The following is a 24,516-nucleotide window of genomic DNA, read 5'->3' on the forward strand; positions in this document are numbered from 1 at the left end:
CAGATGAACGTTTTCAGCCAAAATAGAACAAAACAAAACCGTCCAGGACTACAGCTAAGATGTTTTGAGCTAGACCTGTTTTTATAACAAATAAGGCACAAAAAGGTGCCCTAAATGACAAGATGACCACTGGAGGGAATATAGGGTGACCTCCCAATACCTCCCCCAGTGGTCACTGACCCCCTCCCACCTCCCAAAAATGTGAATAAAAATATGACTTACCAGCCTCTATGACAGCCTCAGTCAGGTCTATTGGAGCTGCATGCAGGGCCCTGGAGTAATGTAGTGGTCGGTGCAGTGCACTATGGAGTGGGGGACTCAGGTCTTTATCTCCTTCTACCTGTCACACTTCTGGTGGAAACTGGGATGTTATTGGGATGTAGGAGGAGCCAGCATTGAGTAGACTGGTCCCAGGAGAGCAGTGGGACACCCTTGAAGGCACTGCTGTGTACGTCATAAAAATCCTCCTAGGTACACATCTCACCTTTACTTCCTTATCTTGTCCCCTGAGCCCTCCAAAATTCATCCAAACCCCACTACCCCTCCCCCACTGTACACCACTACAATAGTCCTTATGGGTGAAGGAGGCAACTATATGTGGGTACAGTAGGGTTTTGATGACTTTGGGAGGACTCATGGGACAAGATAAGGAAGTAAAGGTGAGATGTGTACCTGGGAGGATTTTTATGAAGTACACAGCAGTGCCCTTTAGGGTGTCCCACTGCTCTCCTGGGACTAGTCTACTCAATACTGGCTCCTCCTACATCCCAATAGCATGAATCTCTATGTTTTGCACTTATTCATTTTTTTTTTTTTTCAAAAATGGACCAAAAAAACGTCCAAAGCACAAAACCCTGTTCGAAGCAGTATTTTTGGAAAAAAGATAGACATTTTCCTTTTTCGAAAATGACCTTCTTTCCTATTCGGATTTTGGACGTTTTATGCAAAGTGTCCAAAATCGAACTTAGATGCCATTTCAAAAATTTCCCTCCGCTTGTATCAACAGTAAGTAGCATATGAGGTCTCTTTGACTTAGTCATTGTTGCATGGCATCCTTTTAATAGGTTTAGGTAGTCATGTTAGAAGCCTTGCAAGGCAATTACACAAGAAAATATCGGCATTTATATGTGTAGATGGCATTCACATGTAAATGCCCATCTCACAATGTTATTTAGATGTGTGATTGCCATGGGACACATAGATTCAAAAGGGGTGTGTCTTATGTGATCCATACAATCATACGTCACGTGCATTCCCAATCTTGCATAGGAGTATATCATCTATATGTTTGAAAATTTTCCCCTTCAGCTTTGCACCTTGCTGAGCCAAGCATAAGTGACAGCAAAACATTAATTTTGGTCAGGATTTAGAACAGTGATTAAGGGGGCAATTGTGCTTAGCCTTTTGGTATTTTAAATGACCTTCAAAATGTTAACATTTGCTTTTAGGTCTTTAGCTTCTTAATTGGCTGCTCTTCTGTATGTGAGCACTGGCTGTACCCCTATATGATAGCGCAATCTTGCCTGAAGGCATGTATAGGGAAAAATGTGGGCAGAGCATGAGTGGAGTTCACAGGCTTGCCTGAAGTTTATAAAATATGAAAATCTACACACGTACTTGCACAATCAAGGTGCAGACATTTACACCATCTCAAGAGCAGGTATAAATACCTACACCTGCAAAATAGATTTCTGCTGCTTATGTTAGCATTTTATAAAAACACATAGACTTTTCCAGAAATATCTTACCATCACTGCTGCGAGACGTGATTGATTTAACATCGATAGATTCCTTCCTTCTGTTCTTATGTCTGAATGAATGGGATTCTACAAGCAAAATGACATGCTTACTTATCCAAGTGATAACAGAATGGCAAGACTATAAAATGTCTTAACGTTTTTCACTTTTTCAATGAGTAAATTATAATTAATGTATTGTAAATAGGGAACAGCATAATGTTGAATACACATAGAAGGACAACAATGATTGCAATATTTACTTCAGTGAATATATACAGTGTACTGAGAAAAAGTTTATGACCCCCCTAGGATGGTCTGTATTTTAGCAGAATAGACTGATATTTGAAACATGACTAAACCCGAAACTAAATCTTAGAGAGGAAGGTAAACCTATTGAATATATAACTCAGGTTATAATTTGATTATTCCACAAAAAGATTCAAAGTAAGTATCCTTGTGTGAAAAATCCTAACAATCCTATGTTTGACAATCTTATATTTAATTCCTACTATTGCTGATTTATAACTAATGTATCCAACTCTTAACCAACTTTTTGATTACTTTCATGATATTGTACTTAAAACTACCATCCTTACATTTTCAACTTTTCAACCCACAACTAATCAATTACTCCAATACTGTCACACTCCTTCCATAGTTATTTTGATTATCTAATGTAAGCCACATTGAACTCAACATTCCTTGGGATAATGTGGGATATAAATGTAATAGATAGATAGATAAATAAATAAATAAATAAATAAATAAAAAGTATGTCATCCCTTCATTCAATAACTGGTGGCACCTCCTTGAAAAGCAATAACGTCAATTAAATATTTCCCTAGTTAGCCCTCCCATTGAAACTACCCCACTCACTCCCTTCCCCCCTCTAGACCCTTCTCCTGTGGCTCACCCCTTTTTGCCTTATTGAAGATGCCTTTTTCATAGTGCCCAATAAAGAACTTTTTTTTTATTGTCCTTATCTTTTTGCTCCATTTATAACTCCCATTGTACCAACTCATTCATGCTGTCCAGCCTCTATGTATGCTGAGATAGGAATTCATTCATCCAGTATCTAAGAATTACCCTTTGTGCAGTTACTAATTCCATTAAGATGAACTGTTAAACAAATGACAGATGCAAAGCTCTCACAGAATTCATGTTTGGTTGTTAAGAGTATAAGGGGAAGTGAGGGACTCCTCCAATCAAACCCAATGTGATTGAATAAAGGGGTTGATCCAACAATGAAGTACTTTTAAACGAGCAGACCAGTAATACTATTGTAAGTTTGGTAGACCCAGACTGCCTAGTTGCTTGGGTATAAAAAAATAAATGAGATTTGATACATTTGAATTTGTTTCTAAATATGCTATGAGATAAGATTTTACTTTACTACTAGGGGTCATAATTTACATTTAGAAAATAGAGATTACACCCAAATTAAACATTTTTATAATTCCCTAGAAGGTCTGAGTTTCTCTTCTTCACTTAATAGCACTTCACGCGAAAAAGATCAGCTTGGTCTTTTGGCAGTTACTGATATTTTATCCTATCAGTTCTGTGGTTTTTCTTTTCATGAGGCTGTCAGAGTGCCATGGTTGGATCATTTCTTGCTTAATTTTTCTCTCTCTTGTTTGGACAAAACTAAGAATCTGTCCACAAGGGTTAGCGTTAAAAAATTTAGAAATAGGACAGAACTTCCTCAGTTTTGGCCAGAGTTTGATTTACAAAAATCTGATACTCAGGAAGCTGAACACTTTTTAGAGGACTGGAAATAACTGAGCAAAGATATTTTGGACACATTAACTCCCATCTGCGATAAGATCAAACGACAAAGGAAATCAGATAGTTTGATTCCAAAATAACAGAACTAAAATGAGTATGTAGGAACTATGAGAGGAAATGGAGGAAAAAGCCATCTATGGTTAATAAGGCAATATGGTGAGAGCAGATTCATAATTATAAATCTCTTCTAACAATTAAGTAACAAGCTTTTTATTCTAAATTAGTGGGGGTGGAGTGGTTGGATACCAAAAAATTACTCTCACTCTTTTAGTAGAGGAGTGTGGTAGCCGTGTTAGTCCACTCTTAAGGTTATCTTAAGGTTAGTCCACTCTTAAGGTTAAGGATATATACCTGTGGTATATATCATTCAGTGTAAAAAATGTAACGAAGGATGCTATATTGGAGAAACAGGCCAGATGCTTAAGACAAGATTCAATTTACATAGACATCATATAAACAATGCTAGTGCCAGCAGGGTTCCCACGCCTGTTGGGCAACATTTTACAGGACCAGGACACTGCACCAGTGACTTCACAGTGAGAATCCTCAAAGGTAACTTTAAAACCACACAAGAACGTAAGACCTTTGAAGTCAGAATGATTGAATATTTTAACACCCAACAGAAAGGACTTAACAAGGACCTGGGGTTCCTAGCCCATTATAAACCATAAAGCTGTATGTCTCTGTTGATCACCCTCCCCTCACCTATCCACACCCACCCTGTTAGAACACCAATGATATGCTTTGATGTCCCCATGCATACTTCCTACCCACCCCCATCCTCCCACCCTGTCAGACTGTCATAGCAATGCTTGAATGTTTTCACTTATATACACTGTCAGCTAGCACATTTGCTTATATCCGATCTGACGAAGAAGGGCAACCTTCGAAAGCTAATCAAGAAATGTATTAAGTTATGTCCAATAAAAAAGGTATCATCTTATTTTCTTTTCCATGTTTTATTTTGTTTGATTTCTATTGATAATCTCACTCTTTTAGAAACTGTAACCACTTTGGAGTGGAATAGGTGGATGTTCACGCTTTCCAAAAATGCTAGGACTAGGGGGCATGTGATGAAACTACAGTGTAGTAAATTTAAAACAAATAGGAGAAAATTTTCTTGACCCAACACATATTTAAAGTATGGAATTCATTGCCGGAGAACGTAGTGAAGGCGGTTAGCTTGGCACAGTTTAAAAAGGGGTTGGACGGTTTCCTAAAGGACAAGTCCATAGTCCTCTACTAAATGGACTTGGGAAAAATCCACAATTTCGGGAATAACTTGTATAAAATGTTTGTATGTTTGGGTAGCTTGCCAAGTGCCCTTGACCTGGATTGGCCGCTGTCGGGGACAGGATGCTGGGCTCGATGGACCTTTATCTTTTCCCAGTATGGCATTACTTATGTTCTTATGAACATTTCAAATTGTAAATCGCCAACTGCTTCAGAGTTAGCATTATATTTTGAAGATAAGATCTGTCAGACTTGAGCTCAATTGCTGTCCAACACAGGGTGCTTTCCAGAGGAATTTTTATTAGGGCAAGGCATATCAGCTGATAGAGAAATTTGAACACACTGATTTTTCTACTACATCAGCGCTATTAATGCAATTTGCAAAATCTTCCTGTGTTTAAAACCCCATTCACCAAAATTATGAATCTTCTAGTTGACTGTATAAACTTTACACCGCCAACTTGAGTAAGGCAGAATATGGTGACCTTGAGAAATGCAGTTGAAAAATATGGTTTCCCTTGCTCTGTTCTGTACAGTATTTGTGCTCACATAGGCTGCTGTACAATTGCTGCGCTGTGTATACTGCTCTATATTTTTGCTCTCAAGTTGCCTGCAGTACAATTTTTTTCATTTTCTTTGTTGCTTATTATGTTAATAAACAATATTTTAATTAAAGTTACCCTACGCCTGCTCTTCATGCATAAAGTATGTTTTTCGTGCATTGTTTGAAGGGTTCCCATTGTTTTCTGTATTATCTGACTTTTCACTGATCTGATACCAGGCTGACCTCGTTTACATCAGATAATCGAGACTCTATTGTATCAATTTAGAGAAAAATAGATTTTAAACTCTCTGAGAAAGAAACTCATGTAATTTTTTTTTGTAAAGTACTCTGTTAATACCAAAGTACTAAAAAATTACAAAGGCATAATAGCATATACTGTCTGCATATAAACTGTAAGATCCCGGTTATAGAATTATCCTTTCAGGCTTACACCATAGGAAGACTGAAAGTGTAATTCTATAAGTACATAAGTATTGCCATACTGGAAAAGACCAAAGGTCCATCAAGCCCAGCATCCTGTTTCCAACAGTGGCCAATCCAGGTCACAATATACCTGGCAAGATCCCAAAAAAGTACAAAACATTTTATACTGCTTATCCCAGTGAATTTTCCCTAAGTCCATTCAATAACGGTCTATGGACTTTTCCTTTAGGAAGCCGTCCAAACCTTTTTAAAACTCCACTAAGCTATCTGCCTTTACCACATTCTCTAGCAACGAATTCCAGAGATGCTTACAGTTATGTGCATTTATACGCATTAAGGGGACCTTTTACTAAGATGCAAAAAAAAAGGAACCTGTGGTAGCGGTGGAGGCTGTTATTCCTGCACAACAGGGGACCTTTTTACCACAGCGGGTAAAAAGCACTTACAAAAAATGGCCAAGTGGCAGGATTACTCTTACTGCATGGCCACATGGGGGGAAGCACTTACTGCCATCCACTGATGTGGCAGTAAGGGCTCCCGTGGTAACTGAGCAGTGTGCAGTGAAGCCCGATTACAGCAAGGTTAGTGCTGCAGTATGAAATAAAAAAAAATTTCAGAGAATTAGTATGTGGCAGAGGAAAGGTCCCGCCAGCCTCTGCAGTAGCTTTCAAGCCATCTCTTCCGCAATCCCCGCTGCAGCATGTGGAGGCCTGGTGGATGTGTGATGCTGGACCCAGGTGCAAAGTGGGGATTAGGTGTGTGCAGTTTCAGGCGGCCCCTACCATCGGGAGACCCTGGGTATTTTTCTGCACTTGCTCAATGGTAGCTATGTCCCTGTCTAGGTTCATATTTTACCGGTTTGACTAGTATTCTGTAAAGAAAAGTAGGCACCTAGTTCCTTTATATAATAGGCTCTTGCAAGGTGCCCTGATATAGAATTGCCTTGTATGCACTTAACTTGAATTAACACATGATAGTAAATGAGGCATTGGAGTTAAATAATAATTTCTTTATTTATTGACAGTGAATATTCTTGTGTACTGTTTAGGTTCCTGGAACTTTTTCCAGATATCACATCTCGCAGCTATACCCAAGCTGAATGACCTGGGGCAATACATTCCTGATATATTATTCCAGTCTGTAACTTTCACAGTTACATTACTTGGTTTTCCCTTATAATTTCATGCCTTTGTGGCAGTTGGCATCAATCAGTTTAAGTTTAAGTGATGCAAGAATATTCTCTCTCACCTGACTGGAAATTTTCTCCTATGCATTTGTCCTCACGATGAACCTTGCAGATCTAACACAACAGAAAAAGGCAACATCAAAATGAACATGAAAAACATCTAGCTACTTATAATTATACTCTTCAAACAGGAGTAGTTATATTTAAAATCTTAACCCCCTGTATACTAAGCCACGCACTGTCAACACAGCTCATTCACTTTAAATGGGCTGTGTTGGCATTGCTGCGCGGCTTAGTAAACTGGGGGGTTCTTGTTTGCATAAAATCATAAATAGAACTTTTATAATAGCAACATGGTAGCATCAGATAATGGGAGTCAATATAATACAAATATCATTATATTTTCAGAAATTTTGTTTCTGGTCACTTTAAGCAACCATAAAAATGTTGACTTTAGTTGATGGGACTCCCATACCTAAACCTCTAATCTAATCTAATGCTTGTATTCCACAACCACATATTTAGCTCTGTGAGGATTACATAAGAAAAAGAAACCAGGCATTCCTGGGAAGTACATAAATCTTCCTATTACATAGCCATATCATATTTATTTTTAAAAAACCATCGTGAACAATTAAAATTAGTGCAAGAATTTCTCAAACAGCCATGTTTTTACCAACTTCCAGAATAGAAAGAGACCATTAACGTGTCTTAATAGTTGAAGGTAGATCATTCTATAATTGAACTCTATCAAAGGAGAAAGCAGACAGAAAATGTTTAATCAGAACATCTCTCAGCTGTATGATATTACCGTATCTTGGGACGATCAACAGTGAAATCATATATTGTAGGGCCAAGCCATATAATATCTTAAAAATAGTTGAACCAGTCTTGAAGCAAATTCTTGCTTAAATCAGCAACTAATGAGCTTTAATCAATAAAGGGGTTGCACTATCAAACTTTCGCGCTTTGTAAACCATCCTAATCCCCATATTTTGCAGCATCTGCAATCTTCTCAAAAGATGGCAATTCTTTGTATTTAGATGCTTTCTAAAATTCAATTGACCCAACTTTCAGCTGCTAGATTTATCTTCTGTAAATCTCAAAATCATCATGTAACTCCTTTATTGAGGGAACTACATTGGCTACCACTAAAGGCTCGGATCTATTTTAAAGTTTTATGTTTAGTTTTTAAGATCTTGGAAGGTACCTGCCTGGAAGGTCTATCTCAAATGGTGAAAATGCTAAATCCCAATTTCTATGAGATATGGAGGGGTATTTTCGATAGAATGTCAAAATCAGAATTTGGACGTTTTACAAAAACGTCCAAATTCTGAACAAGAAAGATCATTTTCGAAAAAGATAGACGTCTATCTTTTGTGTTTGAAAATACTTGTGATTTGGAGGGGGGGGGTTGATCTATTTTCGAACAAAAAATGTCCAAATGCAAAACATCCAACATAGAGAAGGAGTGGCTAAATGGTTAGTGCAGCGGACTTTGATCCTGGCAACATGGGTTCAATTCCCACTACTGCTCCTTGTGACTTTGGGCAAGTCAAATGCACAAGGGGTGTTTTTGCATATGACATCTAAGTCTGAATTTGGACGTTTTTTGTAAAACATCCAAAATCAGAACAGGAAAGGTCATTTTCTACCAAAATATTGTCTCTCTTTTCCTTCTGAAAATGCTGTTTGGAAAGCATTGGTCTATATTATCCTTGCATCCATCACTGTGTGTGAAACCTCGGTTTTCCTGTACCCGAGATAAGAATATAGGTGAGATCTTATCAAGGAAGAGACTACTACCTCAGATGGGGCAGAATGGTCTATGGGGACACACGCAGTGTGGATCTTGTGTTTACTGTAGATATGCTCTATGTACAGATCGAGTATGGGTTCAGGCTATGGGGAAAGAATTTTTCTTGAGAGCAAGGTCCGATTGTAATACTAGTAATGTTGTATATGGGATACGATGCCCATGTTCGCTTTGGTACATTGGGGAAACGACTCGTAAGATTAAGATGAGAATTGCCCAGCATTTGAGTAATATTAGGTTAGTAAAGATCGATACTCCATTAGTTAATCATTGGGTACAATTAGGGCATACTGTGGAGGATCTGCAGTTTGTGGTTCTGGTTTGTTGGAAGGGAGGTGGGTTAAATTGTGAGCGACAGCTCATTAAGAGGGAACAAAAGATGATCTATGATTGGAATACGGTGGAGCCTAACGGATTAAATAAAGAAGTAGATTGGTCATTATTGATGACGGTATAAATAGTTAATGGCAAGTAGGCAGGGTCATCTGATCAGTGGTGCGGGTTTCCGCATGGTGAAGGAACTCATGATGTTCCAGGTAATTTTGCAAGGCTGAATAAGGTATGTTGAACACAATGTTTTTGAGATTTGAAGAGTATATAAATGTATGGATATGTAGAGTAATTGTTGATGTTTTGTAAAGGGTCTCCTGATGAAGAGATTGAAACACGGCCAGTGTTGAGACCGAGCGAAAGTTTGGAGAGTATGTGAAAGTCTTGTTTGATGTGATCAAGCCTTCAGTTATACCAGCAAGTGGATATCTGATGAAGTTCCAGTGGAGGAATATGGATTGAAAATTGAGTGAATTGGATCAGATTGGAGAGATTTGAAGATCGAGGAAGATAGTCAAGATCCATGACATAACAAGGATTTGTCAACGTTTATATTTACACCAGGAACTATATGGAGTTTTGATAATCAGTGGTTGGACTCTATCTCCTGTATAACGGACCATCTGAATGGGACTTGAGAAGGGAAGTGCATGTTTAATGATAGTATGTGATATTATTAATAAAGGATATGTTGTTAACTTATGTATAAGATTATAGTAGTCTGTTTGAAGAAGGAAATACATAATTAGACTTACTGACACATGTTTTAACCCCTGAATGGTTTAAGTTATGATGAAGAATGAGAGATTTGAAGCTTTCTTTTCCCACTCTTTTTTATCTTTAGCTGTTCAATTATGGCATGATCTTCCGGTAGAATTACATTCAGTAAGATGTTATTATTCTTTTTGCAAAGCTTTGAAAACTTGTTATGTTTGATGTTATGATTAATTTTTTTCTTTTATATTTTCTAATTCCTAATGTGTGTATCAGTATGTTTTCTTGATTTACTGTATCTCGCCTTGAATCTCATTTGAGGGAGTTGGCGGGTGATGTCTTCTATAAAATAACAGCTTGTGTACGACCCCCAAACACCACACTGCAACTATCTAATTGACTTAAGATTATAGCCTGAACAACTAATTTGAATTGTGAATGATCAAAACAGTGTTTAATTTTCTTCAATCTTCTTAGATAAATAAAACCTTTTTGATAAGAAAAATACATGTTTCTCAAATGAGAGAACAGACTCTAAACCCACCCCCAGAATTTTTATCTCAGAATCTACCAGAAAGCAAGAACTGTTGATAAATAATGTCTGACAACAAGCTGTTTGATTAGAGTTACTAACAGTGATGGAAGTAAAAATCAAATGCAGAAAATATTTGTCTCATACCACCAATTATCACAGCACAAGATCTCAGTGTCATGGATTCAGATGTAGTGAGCCCTTTTGCTACTCCAAGAGCAGATGTAATACCTCTGTTCCAGGTCCAGGCTTCTGGTCAAGGCAGGCAGCTAGCAGGCAGGCAACATCAGGTCCGGGCTTCTGGTCAAGGCAGGCGGCTAGCAGGCAGGCAACAGCAGGTCCAGGTTCTGGTCAAGGCAGGTGGCTAAAGGCAGGCAACATCAGGGCCGGGCTTCTGGTCAAGGCAAACGGCTAGCAGGCAGGCAACATCAGGTCTGGGCTTCTGGTCAAGGCAGGCGGCTAGCAGGCAGGCAATGGCAGGTCCAGGCTTCTGGTCAAGGCAGGTGGCTAGCAGGCAAAGGAGGTTCCACAAAAATGCACCAGCTCTCTGAGGACAAAGTACCTGAAGCGCTGAGTCCTGAGCCAGCTCCTCCTTAAGTAGTGAGGGTGTCTGACGTCAGCGGGACACCCCATCCCGGAACAGCCAGGCAAAGGAGGAACCGGTGCAGTTAAAGATGCAGCAGTCGTCCATGCTGCCGCATGGAATTCTGGGTCCATGACCGCTGCTGACCGAGGGAAGAAGAAGGAGGGGGCCAAAGGCTGTGGTAGCCGCACACCGCACAATGCGGAGCCTGGGGCCAGACATCACGGCGACCATCCGTACTGTCGAGTTGTGACACTCAGTAGTTATAGAGGAACTAACATTCTACCTCTTCAACAAACTGGATGGAATTCAACTTTATTCTGATCTACTGAAATCGTTCTCTCAAAGAATATTGCCATAGAAAGAAAACACTCCCAATAACAATGGCTTAGAGATGCAAAAGAAAGAATGTCTATTTTACCCTACTAAGCAGACACAATAGACCAGAATAGTACATAGAGAACTTCCGATACAGATCAAAGTTGCAGATGCCACCTAACATCATTGCTAACAAAAGTTAAATTAAAAGATGAGAGAAAAATAATTGACACACAAGGCAGTGGATTATAATCAAGATAGTTTACAGGCAGCACAGCCCCCACCCCCAGTAGGAAAACAGACAAATGCAAATAATTGTTTATTGTTGTTGTTTATTGTTTATTTCACTGGTTCCCAAACCTGGTCCTGGAGGCACTCTAGCCAGTCAGGTTTTCAGGATATCCACAATGAATGTTCATGAGAGAGATTTGCATGCATTGCCCCCACGGCATGCATTGCGGATATCCTGAAAACCTGACTGGCTAGAGTGCCTCCAGGACCAAGTTTGGGAACCACTGATTTATTGATTTATTTAAAAACTTGCTATACCACCTTTCCAACAAAGTCAAAGCAGTGTACAAACTAAGGGCCTCTTATCAAGCCACGCTAAAGATTCCCAGGCGGCAATGCCAACCAAACCCCCCCCCGCTGTCTCTTCCAAGTTGAAGAGCCTCTTTAGCCTTTTCTCATACGAGAGGCATTCCATCCCCTTTATCACTCTGGTCACTCTTCTCTTAACCTTCTGTAAGATACAGAGCAGACATGAGCATAATAATTGTAAAAGGACAAAACATGAAGTTCAATCACCCCCCCCCCCCCACCCGCCCTGGAAACAGTAACACACTTCATTGCTTGAGTGATGTATCAATGTCAGAGGGTATATTTATATCTATGTCTCTGTGTATGTGTATATATAAATATATATATATATATATATATATATATATATATAGAGAGAGAGAGAGAGAGAGAGAGAGATACATACATACGTAAATACAGGGTGAGGCAAAAAAAAAAGTAACCCCCGTCAAAGTATTTTGCCATTTTCTCAGCAACCGCTTTAAATTTCAACGAGAAATTTTACACACTTATTTAGTCATCATACTTACTTGTTACTATTAAACAATATTTTATTATCTTAAGCTATATTAATGTCACTGATATTTTACCAATAATACCTAGTGATTTTTGCACATTAAAAACATTCCAGTTAAAACACAGTAAAATAACATCATTCAAATGATACAATTAATGATGTGTCAGAATTCTGCAGTCACTGTGAATATTCAAAGTATCCACCCCCAGTTTAACACAGGTCTTCAGTCGCTTTGGGAAGTTCTTAACAGCCTTGTTGATCAGTCCCTGTGGCAGGCTGTCCCAGATCATCTGCAGCGCTTCCTTGAGTTCAGCGATTGCTTGTAGCTTTGGGTGGAGCTTGTGATAGGCCTCCAACATTACTCCCCAAACAATAGTCTACATCACTGTGACATTATTAACAGTAAGCTGGTACCCCTTTTTTTTTTTTTTTTCAAATAATTGCAGTTTTACAGTGCAAACATTTTTGAATGTGCAAATATCGCTGGGTGGTCAGAATACAAAGTTTATAATCTCTCCGTATTTAAAGATAGTCTCATTCCACTCAGCACATAAACGTAGATAGTAGCAACAAATAAGGGGCCCTGTTTACTAAGGTACGTTAACATTTTTAATGCACCCACAATTAGCATGTACATTAACTGTGTAGGCGCCTATAAGGATACTGTAGGCGCATACACCGTTAAAGTGCGTACATGATAGGCGCGTGCTAAAAGCGCTAATGCGCCCATAACGCAGCTTAGTAAACAGGGCCCCAAAGCTATAAAATTTCACTTTGAAATTACAAGCAGTTGCTGAGAAAACAGCTAAATAACAATATTTAAAACAGATTGGATTTGTAGGAGTAGGTTATTGGTTGGAGAAGCAGGTGGTGAATCGGAGAAGCCAAGGTTCAAATACCAAGTCTCCCACAGACATAAGAACATAACAGCCATACTGGGTCAGACCAATGGTCCATCTAGCCCAGTATCCTGCTTCCAACAGTGGCCAATCCAGGTCACAAGTACCCGGCAGAAACCGAATTAATAGTAAATTCCATGCTACCATTTCCAGGGTAAGCAGTGGCTTCATAAGAACATAAAAGTAGCCAAACTTTCCTATGAAGAGAGGCTGAGAAGGCTAGGGCTTTTCAGCTTGGAGAAGAGACGGCTGAGGGGAGATATGATAGAAGTGTATAAAATAATGAGTGGAATGGATCGGGTGGATGTGAAGCGACTGTTCACGCTATCCAAAAATACTAGGACTAGAGGGCATGAGTTGAAGCTACAGTGTGGTAAATTTAAAACGAATCGGAGAAAATTTTTCTTCACCCAACGTGTAATTAGACTCTGGAATTCGTTGCCGGAGAACGTGGTACGGGCGGTTAGCTTGACGGAGTTTAAAAAGGGGTTAGATAGATTCCTAAAGGACAAGTCCATAGACGGCTATTAAATGGACTTGGAAAAATTCCGCATTTTTAGGTATAACTTGTCTGGAATGTTTTTACGTTTAGGGAGCGTGCCAGGTGCCCTTGACCTGGATTGGCCACTGTCGGTGACAGGATGCTGGGCTAGATGGACCTTTGGTCTTTCCCAGTATGGCACTACTTATGTACTTATATGTACTTATGTACTTAAACTGGGTCAGACCAATGGTCCATCTAGCCCAGTATCCTGTTTTCCAAATAGTGGCCAAGCCAGGTCACAAGTACCTGGCATAAATCCAAATCATGGCAACACTCCATATTACAAATCCCAGGGCAATAAATATGGACTTTTCCTCCAGGAACTTGTGCAAATCTTTTTTAAACCCAGATATGCTAACTTCTGTTACCACATCCTCCAGCAACGAGTTCCAGAGCTTAACTATTCTTTGAGTGAAAAAATATTTCCTCCTATTTCTCTTAAAAGTATGTCCATGTAATTTAATTGAGTGTTTTCTGGTCTTTGTATTTTTTGAAAGAGAGAAAAATGGATTCACTTTTACCCGATCTACACTACTTAGGATTTTACAGACTTCACTCATATTTTCCCACAACCATATTTTTTTCCAAGCTGAAGCGCCCTATTCTATTTATCCTTTCCTCATATGGGAGGAGTTCCATCCCCTTTATCATTTTGGTCGCTCTTCATTGAACCTTTTCTAATTCCGCTACATCTTTTTTGAGATACGGCAACCAGAACTGAACACAATACTCAAGGTTCGGTAGAATCATGGAGCGATACAAACGCATTATAATATTCTTGGTCTTGTTTGCATCCCTTTCCTAATAATTCCTAGCATCTTGCTTGCTTTTTTGGCTGCTACTAAACATTGGGCAGAAGATTTCAGCGTATTGTGTACAATGACACATAGATCTTTTCCTTGAGTGCTGACTCCTAAAGTGCACCCTAGCATCAGGTAACTGTGATTTGGATTATTCTTCCCAAAGTGCATCACTTTGAATTTGTCCACATTAAATTTCACCTGCCATTTAAATACCCAATCTTCCAGTTTCCTAAGGTCTTCCTGCAATTTTTCATAAACCGCCTGTGATTTGACAACTTTGAATAATCTTGTGTCATCTGCAAATTTAATCACCTCACTTGTCGTTCCGATTGCCAGATTATTTATAAATATCTTAAATAGCACCAGTCCCAGTACAGATCCCTGCAGCACTCCACTATTCACCCTCCTACATTGAGAAAAATGGTCATTTATCCCTACCCTCTGTTTTCTGTCCAATAACCAATTCTTAATCCACAGAAGAACATTGCCTCCTATCCCATGATTACTTAATTTTCTCAGGAGCCTCTTATGAGGAACTTTGTCAAAACCTTTCTGAAAATCTAGATGCACAACATCAACTGGCTCACCTTTATCCACATGTTTATTCATGCCTTTAAAGAAATGAAGCAAATCGGTGACACAAGACTCTTGCCCAGAAGAAGCCGCTAGACCACCAGGCCATTTCAAACAAAGGCAGGCCCTGGGGTGGGGTGGGGGGAGGGCTTTCGGTGGTGGGAGGGTAGAGAGGTTGGGGGTTGGGTGGCTGACTGGCCAGCTAGTCAGCCCTGTTCTGGGGGTTGCAGCGGTAGCTGGCCTGGGAGAACCCACGAGGTGCCGGTTTCAAGTGGCAAATTCGGTTTCAGCTGCAAAACTACCTGTCTCAGGCAGCCTCTACTCCTAGCTCATCATTAAGAAGGGGCAGCTTTTCCACCAGAAGGATACCATTTACCTCTTCTAAGCCAGCAGGCAAAAAATGAACAACAGAGGATATAAGCAGGCTATCAAAAATCAAATCCAACTAAATAAAACTAAACAAATTCCAGAAAGTACATCAATATCTAGTATCCAAAAGACTACACACATTAGTTATATAAATACAGTTATCTCAAAAGTGGCACCCTTAGAAAAGTACGAGTTTTTAACATGCAGCAGGGCAGGAGATAGGAGACTGTTCACACTCTCTCTCCAATGGCTACCCCCATCTGGTGTCATCAGCCCTGGACTGAAAGAAGCCTCACTTTCAGCTTAGGAACACTGTCCTTCTGTGTATCTAGATTTTTCAGCCTTTTCCTCATAATGGGACTCATCATCTTCAGGAAGCAGTCGGGAGAAGAATACTAATTAATGACTGCAGCCTGCCAATACCAGCACAGCAAAAAATACAATTTCAAAAGTTGTTGTCACTGTGCTGAAGTTGTACCTGTCTGCAATTTTTGCAAGAGCTCTTTAATGGCTGCTGTGCAGGCACACAAAAGCAAATCATAACGACTAAATTTGAATTTGGATGAGAGTTACTTGCAGCAGTAGCAGTTTGAGGGAAAGGAATAGAGAGTAGCAATTTATCCACTGCTAGTGCAGGCACTTCATTGAAAAAACAAGGGCTTTGCTGGACTGATGGAAAAATAATTTGAGCATGGCAGGTAAGGAGATTTAGGGCCCTGTTTACTAAGCTACATTGTAGGCACACTAACGTTTTAGCGCACACTAACACTAGAGACACCCATAGGAATCTATGGGTGTCCCTAGCATTAGCACGAACTAATTTTTAGCACGTGCTAAAAAATTAGCGCACCTATAGCATGGCTTAGTAAACAGGGCTCTTAGATTGCTCAGGTCCAAATATTGGGGGGGGGGGGGGGGTCGCTTGACCACTCACAGCACCCAAAGAGCTGGCACCTATGAATGGAGGCACCCCATGCAAATACATCTCATGCATACTTGCTGTAACAGTAACCAGCAGGAAGCACTTGAGGACAGAAGTGGCCTACCACTGTGCAGTATCATAGAGTTTACTAGACTCAAGCATTTCCCTACAGACTTCAGGGTCCTGTTTTCTCATAATTAAGTGAACTGTTTTGTATTCCAGCTTAACAAAAGCCTGAATAGTGCATGTACTGAGAACCAGGGTATCCAAGAACATTCCTGCAGGCAGTTTGAGAATGGATCTGCACTTCTACCTGGATTCAAAGAACGAGTTCAGAAAGAAATGTATATAGTCTGAGAATGTAGTCCAAGGACAAAATGCCCTTGTTTCTCATTTCCTGAAATGCTAAAAAGTATAAGTGAAACAATAAATGAATACAAAATTTGCTCCTTTAAAATATAAGAGAAGAGGGCAAAAGAAAAGAGCTAAGTAAATAAATAATTAAATAATTGGGAATATATATATATATATATATATATATATATATATATATATATATATATATATATATATATATATAGTAAAATTCCATGTATTTTCAAAGGGTTATCAATCAATTTATTTAAATTCTATTAACAAGTTGAAGGATTTTGCCTTATACAAAATTTATTTCTAATTCTCTAAAGAACAAATTGAGAACTTTTCATAAACTTTTTGCAAACTAGTCTGCAAAACACACTGGCCAAAAAGAATGAATATCTCAATACATATCAAGTAGGTACTGGCCTTCATGGAGACTCTCTTTTCTGTGGTCATGGAATATAAATTCAGTGCATACTATGCAAGCATGCATCCTTGACCATGATTAAGCACATAAGGCGAACTTTGTAATAGGGCCCATGAACATTTTCTTGTCGAAATGAAAGAAAATGTTATTCATTTTCAATGCATTTATGGGAATTAAAAATGGCACTCGTGACACTCTTGTATTTCTTACCATCCATTTATTAGTGTTAACGACCAGCTGTGACAGTGTTAAGTGCTCCAGTCTTCTACATCAATCATTAACTATTTAGTTTATCATTTAGTGATGGTAAGTGATTTCATGCATTAGAGCTTAAATGAGGTAGTTTATTGAAAACAACTTCTGTAATTAAGGTAAACATAGCTCTGTGATACATGAGTCGACTGCCCAAATCAAAGGCAGTATATTTTGTTCAAGTCATAGGTAGCCAATTTCAGAATATCCAAATCCTGTACAAATTCATTCATATACAGTATGTATCTGCTCCATGGGATGATACCCCCCCATTCCCCATTAGTGGTGGCCAAGGCATTTGAGATGTAGACCTAGAAGTCATTCCCTATTATAGGTGATCACACTTGATGCTTTTATCTTGTTTGGATATGAAAATATTTAGGTCCCATAACCCATCCAGTAAAGTCTCCTGCAGATAAGAAGGAAGAGCAAGGAAACACAATAAGATTATAGACTAGTATAGGCTATAGTCAGTGACCTAGCTAATTCTATATCTAACCACAATTAAGTATGAATTGAACCTTAGAATCTTCAGCTGTGTTAACTCTCATAATTCATTTTATTTCCAGCTGGTAAAGTATATTTTCTAAGTAATAATCATCATAGTAACATAGTGAATGATGGAAAATAAAGACCTGCCCAACAAGATAGCCAGAGCCACACCTGCCACTCTGTGCAGGTTACACTCCTTCACTACAGTTCTCTTCTGTAAACAGTTTTCAGGTAAGTATCTCTATTAATTCTTTTATACAAGTTGCATTTATTTTTCCTTTCTTATTTCAGGCTTTTATATTACAATGTGAATTACATATGTCTATATAACAACATATGCTATCAGACAACTAGTGTCATATTTTCACTTAAAATTACTTTTCTTGTAATTATTATTGGTAAAGAATTATGAATCTTTCTCTTGATATTCAAAGCATTTTAACTGGACAGGAGAGACTCCTGCTCAGTTAAACTGCTTGCGACCATCTAACCACTTTTGCTGCTATCACCACAGACCGCCCCACAATGTCTGAGTACTAACAGGGCAGTCCGTGGGTGAAGCTGATTAGCAGCCATATTCTGACCAGTAACTGGTTAAGTAAGCAGCTAAAGTTAGGAGAGCAAAAAAAAGCTATTCTAACTTTAGCTGCCATGCTAACTGAGCACTGGTCTGAATATTGGCTGATGTCATCCCCTTGGTCCTGATAGCTGCTTGCTCTCCCTGCCACCCTAAAGAAGAATGGGGACTACACCTGATCCTGATTAACACCACTCCCCCCACCCTTCTCCTCAAAGAAGAATGATGTCTATCCCCAATTCCCCTCCATCCTCCTGAAGAAACATAAAATCTGGGTCTGAGCCTCTCCCAACTCTTTACCCCTGTGGGATTCCCCAAGACCTACGTTGAAAGTCCACCATAGTGGTCTGGCGGGGGGGGGGGGGGTGGTGGTCATATGAACAGCAGTGAAGCTCACTTGCTCCTGCCCATTGAGGGCCCGGCCACAAAATGGTTGCCACAACCTCTAGCAAACTTGACACCTATTAAGCTCCAATTGGAAAATGATCAACATTAAGAAAAAACTAAAACTCATTTATTCTCCTCTCCTTTAATTAATCCACTGATTTGTCTTTGACCAATAGTGTTTTAGTCCTTTGTTGTAGGTATTCTGATCAATCTGCTTTATACTGTACTTGTATTTTATGTTGTATTTGGTTTAATACATTATTTCATAAGTTTGTTATGATCCGTTTACAATGTAAGTTATGCAGAATATAAATGAATTAATAAAATAGCTATATAGTAACATAGTAACATAGTAAATGACAGCAGAAAAAGACCTGCATGGTCCATCCAGTCTGCCCTACAAGATAAACTCATATGTGCTACTTTTTGTGTATACCTTACCTTGATTTGTACCTTTTAAGGGCACAGACCGTGTAAGTCTGCCCAGCACTATCCCCGCCTCCCACCACCGGCTCTGGCACAGACCTTATAAGTCTGCCCAGCACTATCCCCGCCTCCGGCCACCGGCTCTGCCACCCAATCTCGGCTAAGCTCCTTAGGATCCATTCCTTCTGAACAGGATTCCTATATGTTTATCCCACGCGTGTTTGAATTCTGTTACCGTTTTCATTTCCACCACCTCCCGCGGGAGGGCATTCCAAGCATCCACTACTCTGTCCGTGAAAAAACACTTCCTAACATTTTTCTTGAGTCTGCCCCCCTTCAATCTCATTTCATGTCCTCTCGTTCTACCACCTTCGCACCTCCTGAAAAGGTTCGTTTGCGGATTAATACTTTTCAAATATTTGAACGTCTGTATCATATCACACCTGTTTCTCCTTTCTTCCAGAGTATACATGTTCAGGTCATCAAGTCTCTGCTCATACGTCTTGTAACGCAAATCCCTTACCATTCTCGTAGCTTTTCTTTGCACTGCTTCAATTCTTTTTACATCCTTCGCAAGGTACAGCCTCCAAAACTGAACATAATACTCTAGGTGGGGCCTCACCAACGACTTATACAGGGGCATCAACACCTCCTTTCTTCTGCTGGTCACACCTCTCTCTATACAGCCTAACAACCTTCTAGCTACGGCCACCGCCTTGTCACACTGTTTCATCGCCTTCAGATCCTCAGATACTATCACCCCAAGATCCCTCTCCCCATCCGTACCTATCAGATTCTCCCCGCCTAACACATACGTCTCCCAAGGATTTCTATTCCCTAAGTGCATCACTTTGCATTTCTTCGCATTGAATTTTAATTGCCAAACCTTAGACCATTCTTCTAGTTTCCTCAGATCCTTTTTCATGTTTTCCACTCCCTCCCGGGTGTCCACTCTGTTACAGATCTTAGTATCATCCGCAAATAGGCAAACTTTACCTTCTAACCCTTCGGCAATGTCACTCACAAATATATTGAACAGAATCGGTCCCAGCACCGATCCTTGATAGCTATAGCAACTAATATCTAAAATCAATTATCATGCACAAAAACTGCTGCACACATATAAGCCCCGGTATTAATGTTTAGCATATGACAATGGCAGTATTGCTCACTATCAGCCACTGCCCATTTTATGCAGCGGGCTCTGCAGTAGACAGAGCATGTTTAATGCCATTATCAACACCCCATCTATACACCACAGATATTCTATCACTGAAAGTGTTAAAAAAAGAGACGCTTGTTTTAATTAAACATGCGTATCATGGTAAGAACTTGTAATTCTCATTATACTTGGAGTTCACAAACTTTGGGCCCTGTTTACTACGATGCACTAGCGTTTTTAGCATGCACTAAAAATTAGCGTGCATTAACCATGTAGGCGCCCATAGGAATATTATGGGCATCAACACAGTGTGCACTAATGCTTAGCGTGCACTAAAAACACTAGTGCGGCTTAGTAAAAAAAGGTCCTTTGTTTCAGTACTGCATATATGACCCGACAGCAGGCACATAATTTTTAATCATATGTTATTGCTTTTATAGCATTACTGTATGAAGCTTGCTATTTGTAAACATTTTAAGCATTAAAGTAAAAATATAATTAAATAAAAAGGAAATTAAAGCTAAAGTTAAACAGAACAAAAAACACAAGGGGTAAAACAAAAAAGAAGTAAAAATGGTATTGATGCATACTATGAAACATATAAATGTAAAAGGGATAAAAAGGTAAACTAGACAGGCCTTATTTTCCTAAACCAGGAACGGAAAAGATTTGTTTATAAAAGGACAGATTTGAAGATCTTGCTAACCAGACAAGAGTATGTGAAGGACAATATGTTACAAGCAGGAGTTTGACAACCACTCTAACCACTCAGAGTGACTTTAACAACTAATAGGAGTAATTTGAAGAGACAACACTCTGAATAGGCAACCAGTACAAAGCTACAAAGGTTGGAGTAATGGGTTCAAACCTTCCAATTACTGTTACAAGCCAAGCTGCAGTATTATAAACCATTTCAAAGACTTTTAAAGCAACAGATAATCCTAAAGAGACCACATTATAATAATCAAATATCAGTAGAATAAAAACTGCAGAACTGTAAGAAAATCCACAAAAATATGCCCCTCACCACATTTTGACTTGACTACACAGAATTAAGTGTGCATCAATGATTAGTTCAAGATAATGGTCCTCTGAGTGAACCTGTATATACAGAACAAAAATAAAACGAAGCATAAACAAGTAAACAAAATATGCCCCATTTTCCATTGGATGTAGAGATTGGAATTGAGACGTTCGTGTCAGGACATAATTCTGGTGGTGTATTAGAAAAGGATCTGTTGATATAACGCTTTTTCAAAAATGCACACTGGAGTGCACATGTATTTGCCAGCCATATTACAAATATACACATTGATAAAATGAACAGCACAAAACCCACAACTTCCACATAGAGGTGGCAGCACTTACACATGGAAGTGACAAATTTGCAACTTCCATATGCAGTTGCACCTTTTAACAAACCTACATGTGTAAGTGCTCCCAATTTAAGTAATAAGCTTGTAATTTTAACATGATTTCATTTCGGGCAGTGGACAAAAACTATATGGGATGGAGGACCTTAACTCTCTTAATCCCTTGTGTGAAGACCTGGTGGCTTAAAAAAAATTATCACATACATAATTCAATAATAAAAACATACAACTACATAAAACGTAACACAAACAAAACATAACACATATGTCATGGTCGAAGCTGTGCCATAAGCCCCACTTACCTACTGGCGGGTGGCTGGGGCGTTCATGTAGGAGTCGAGTCGGGCTGTCCACACTGTGCTCCATGCATGCATTCAGCACAGCGGAGCACACACACAGTCTCCTGACATCACCTTGACCCATTTAGGCGGACAATCCCAAGTCTTTCTTCCCTTCACAATTGCCTAGCTTCCGCTGCTTCCAGTTGCCAGCACTCCTATTTTGCTAGCATTTCCCTCTTTTAGCTGGTGCCAGACCTTCCAATCAGCACTCCTGTCTTCTTGCCAGCGCCTTGGACCTTGTCTTCAGGTTCTGCTCCTGCTTCAGCCAAGCTCGCCTTATGTTCAGCTCCTGCTCCAGTATAGCCCACCTTGTTTTCTGCTCCTGCTTCAGCCAAGCTTGCCTTATCTTACTTAAGTACATAAGTATTATCATACTGGGACAGACCAAAGGTCCATTAAGCCCAGCATCCTGTTTCCAACAGTAGCCAATCCAGGTCACAAATACCTGGCAAGATCCCCAAAAAAGTACAAAACATTTTATGCTGCTTATCCCAGAAATAGAGGATTTTCCCCAAGTCCAATTTAATAATGGTTTATGGGCTTTTCCTTTAGGAAGCCATCCAAACCTTTTTTAAGGTTTGCTAAGCTAACCACCTTTACCACATTTTCTGGCAATGAATTCCAGAGTTGAATCACACGTTGAGTGAAGAAACATTTTCTCGATTCATTTTAAATTTACTACTTTGTAGCTTCATCGCATGCCCCCTAGTCCTAGTATTTTTGGAAAGCTTAAACAGACACTTCACGTCCACCCTTTCCACTCCACTCATTATTTTACAGACCTCTATCATATCTCCCCTCAGCCATGTTTTCTGCAAGCTGAAGAGCCCCAGCAGCTTTAGCCTTTCCTCATAGGGAAGTTGTCCCATCCCCTTTATCATTTTCGTCGCCCTTCTCTGCACCTTTTCTAATTCCACTATATCTTTTTTGAGATGCGGCGACCAGAATTGAACACAATATTCGAGGTGCGGTCGCACCATGGAGCGATACAAAGAAATTATAACATCCTCATTTTTGTTTTCCATTCCTTTCCTAACATTCTATTTGCTTTCTTAGCCACAGCAGCACACTGAGCAGAAGGTTTCAACGTATCATCAACGACGACACCTAGATCCTTTTCTTGGTCGGTGACTCCTAACGTGAAACCTTGCATGATGTAGCTATAATTTAGGTTCCTCTTTCCTACATGCATCACTTTGCACTTGCTCACATTAAACGTCATCTGCCATTTAGATGCCCAGTCTCCCAGTCTTGCAAGGTCCTCTTGTAATTTTTCACAATCCTCCCGCGATTTAACGACTTTGAATAACTTTCGGGCTCATTTTCAAAGCACTTAGCCTCCCAAAGTTCCATAGAAACCTATGGAACTTAGCCTCCCAAAGTGCTTTGAAAATATGCATATTTAAGTCATCAGCAAATTTAATTACCTCACTAGTTACTCCCATCTCTAGGTCATTTATAAATATGTTAAAAAGCAGCGGCCCCAGCACAAACCCCTGGGGAACCCCACTAACTACCCTTCTCCATTGAGAATACTGACCATTTAACCCTACTCTCTGTTTTCTACCTTTTAACCAGTTTTTAATGCACAATAGAACACTACCTCCTATCCCATGACTCTCCAATTTCCTCTGGAGTCTTTCATGAAGTACTTTGTCAAATGCCTTCTGAAAATCCAGATACACAATATCAACCGGCTCACCTTTATCCACATGTTTGTTCACCCCTTCAAAAAAGCTTCCCTTTGGGCTACTTCCACTGGTTCTTTTAACAGCGTAGCTTTTTGCAGCCACTGGTGAGCCTTTCTAGGTGATGGGAACCGCAAAAAATCAAACTATGTAGAAGTTAAACAATCGCCTAAGTAATACCAAACTTTATATATATACACACACATACATGTACCCTAGTTTGAGTACCATGTTATCAGTGCAGAAGGTTAGTTTAGCTGGTGCCCAGGCAGTTGCCTAGGCATGGCATTGTATTCCTGTGTATTATGTTATTTTAGACAGCATTAATATAACAGTAGACTGCATATGTTTTGTTAAAATGAATTGCATTCTGTGCTAAATCAGAATAAAAGCCAGATTCCTTCTCATCTGATAAGGAGAGAGGCCTCAGCCTGAAAGCAGTTTTTCCCTACATGGTCAGGGATTTCCCCATTGGCTGATAGCCAACCTAGGATGATCGAAGCTCAGGAATATCCTTGAGTGCCTTTGTCTTTTTTGGTGCCCTCTTTTTTTCCCTGACTCTCTGCCTTTTCAATTATTGCATTAACACCTTTTTGCTTGG

At 39.5% G+C, this 24,516-nt stretch overlaps 1 protein-coding gene across 2 annotated transcripts in view; it reads right to left on the reverse strand.

Annotated features, from left to right (window-relative positions):
• PDE8B (phosphodiesterase 8B) overlaps positions 1–24,516 on the reverse strand; it is a 282,903-nt gene that overhangs the window by 59,158 nt on the left and 199,229 nt on the right. For both annotated transcript variants that reach the window (XM_030192290.1, XM_030192291.1), the window contains exons 11-12: positions 6,994–7,045; positions 1,749–1,826 (exon numbers count right to left, since the gene is read on the reverse strand). In XM_030192290.1, coding sequence (XP_030048150.1) covers positions 1,749–1,826; positions 6,994–7,045 — 130 coding nt within the window. The remainder of the gene's footprint in view (positions 1–1,748; positions 1,827–6,993; positions 7,046–24,516) is intronic.

This window comes from Microcaecilia unicolor, chromosome 2 (assembly GCF_901765095.1).
Source record: "Microcaecilia unicolor chromosome 2, aMicUni1.1, whole genome shotgun sequence".
Lineage (NCBI taxonomy): Eukaryota > Metazoa > Chordata > Amphibia > Gymnophiona > Siphonopidae > Microcaecilia > Microcaecilia unicolor.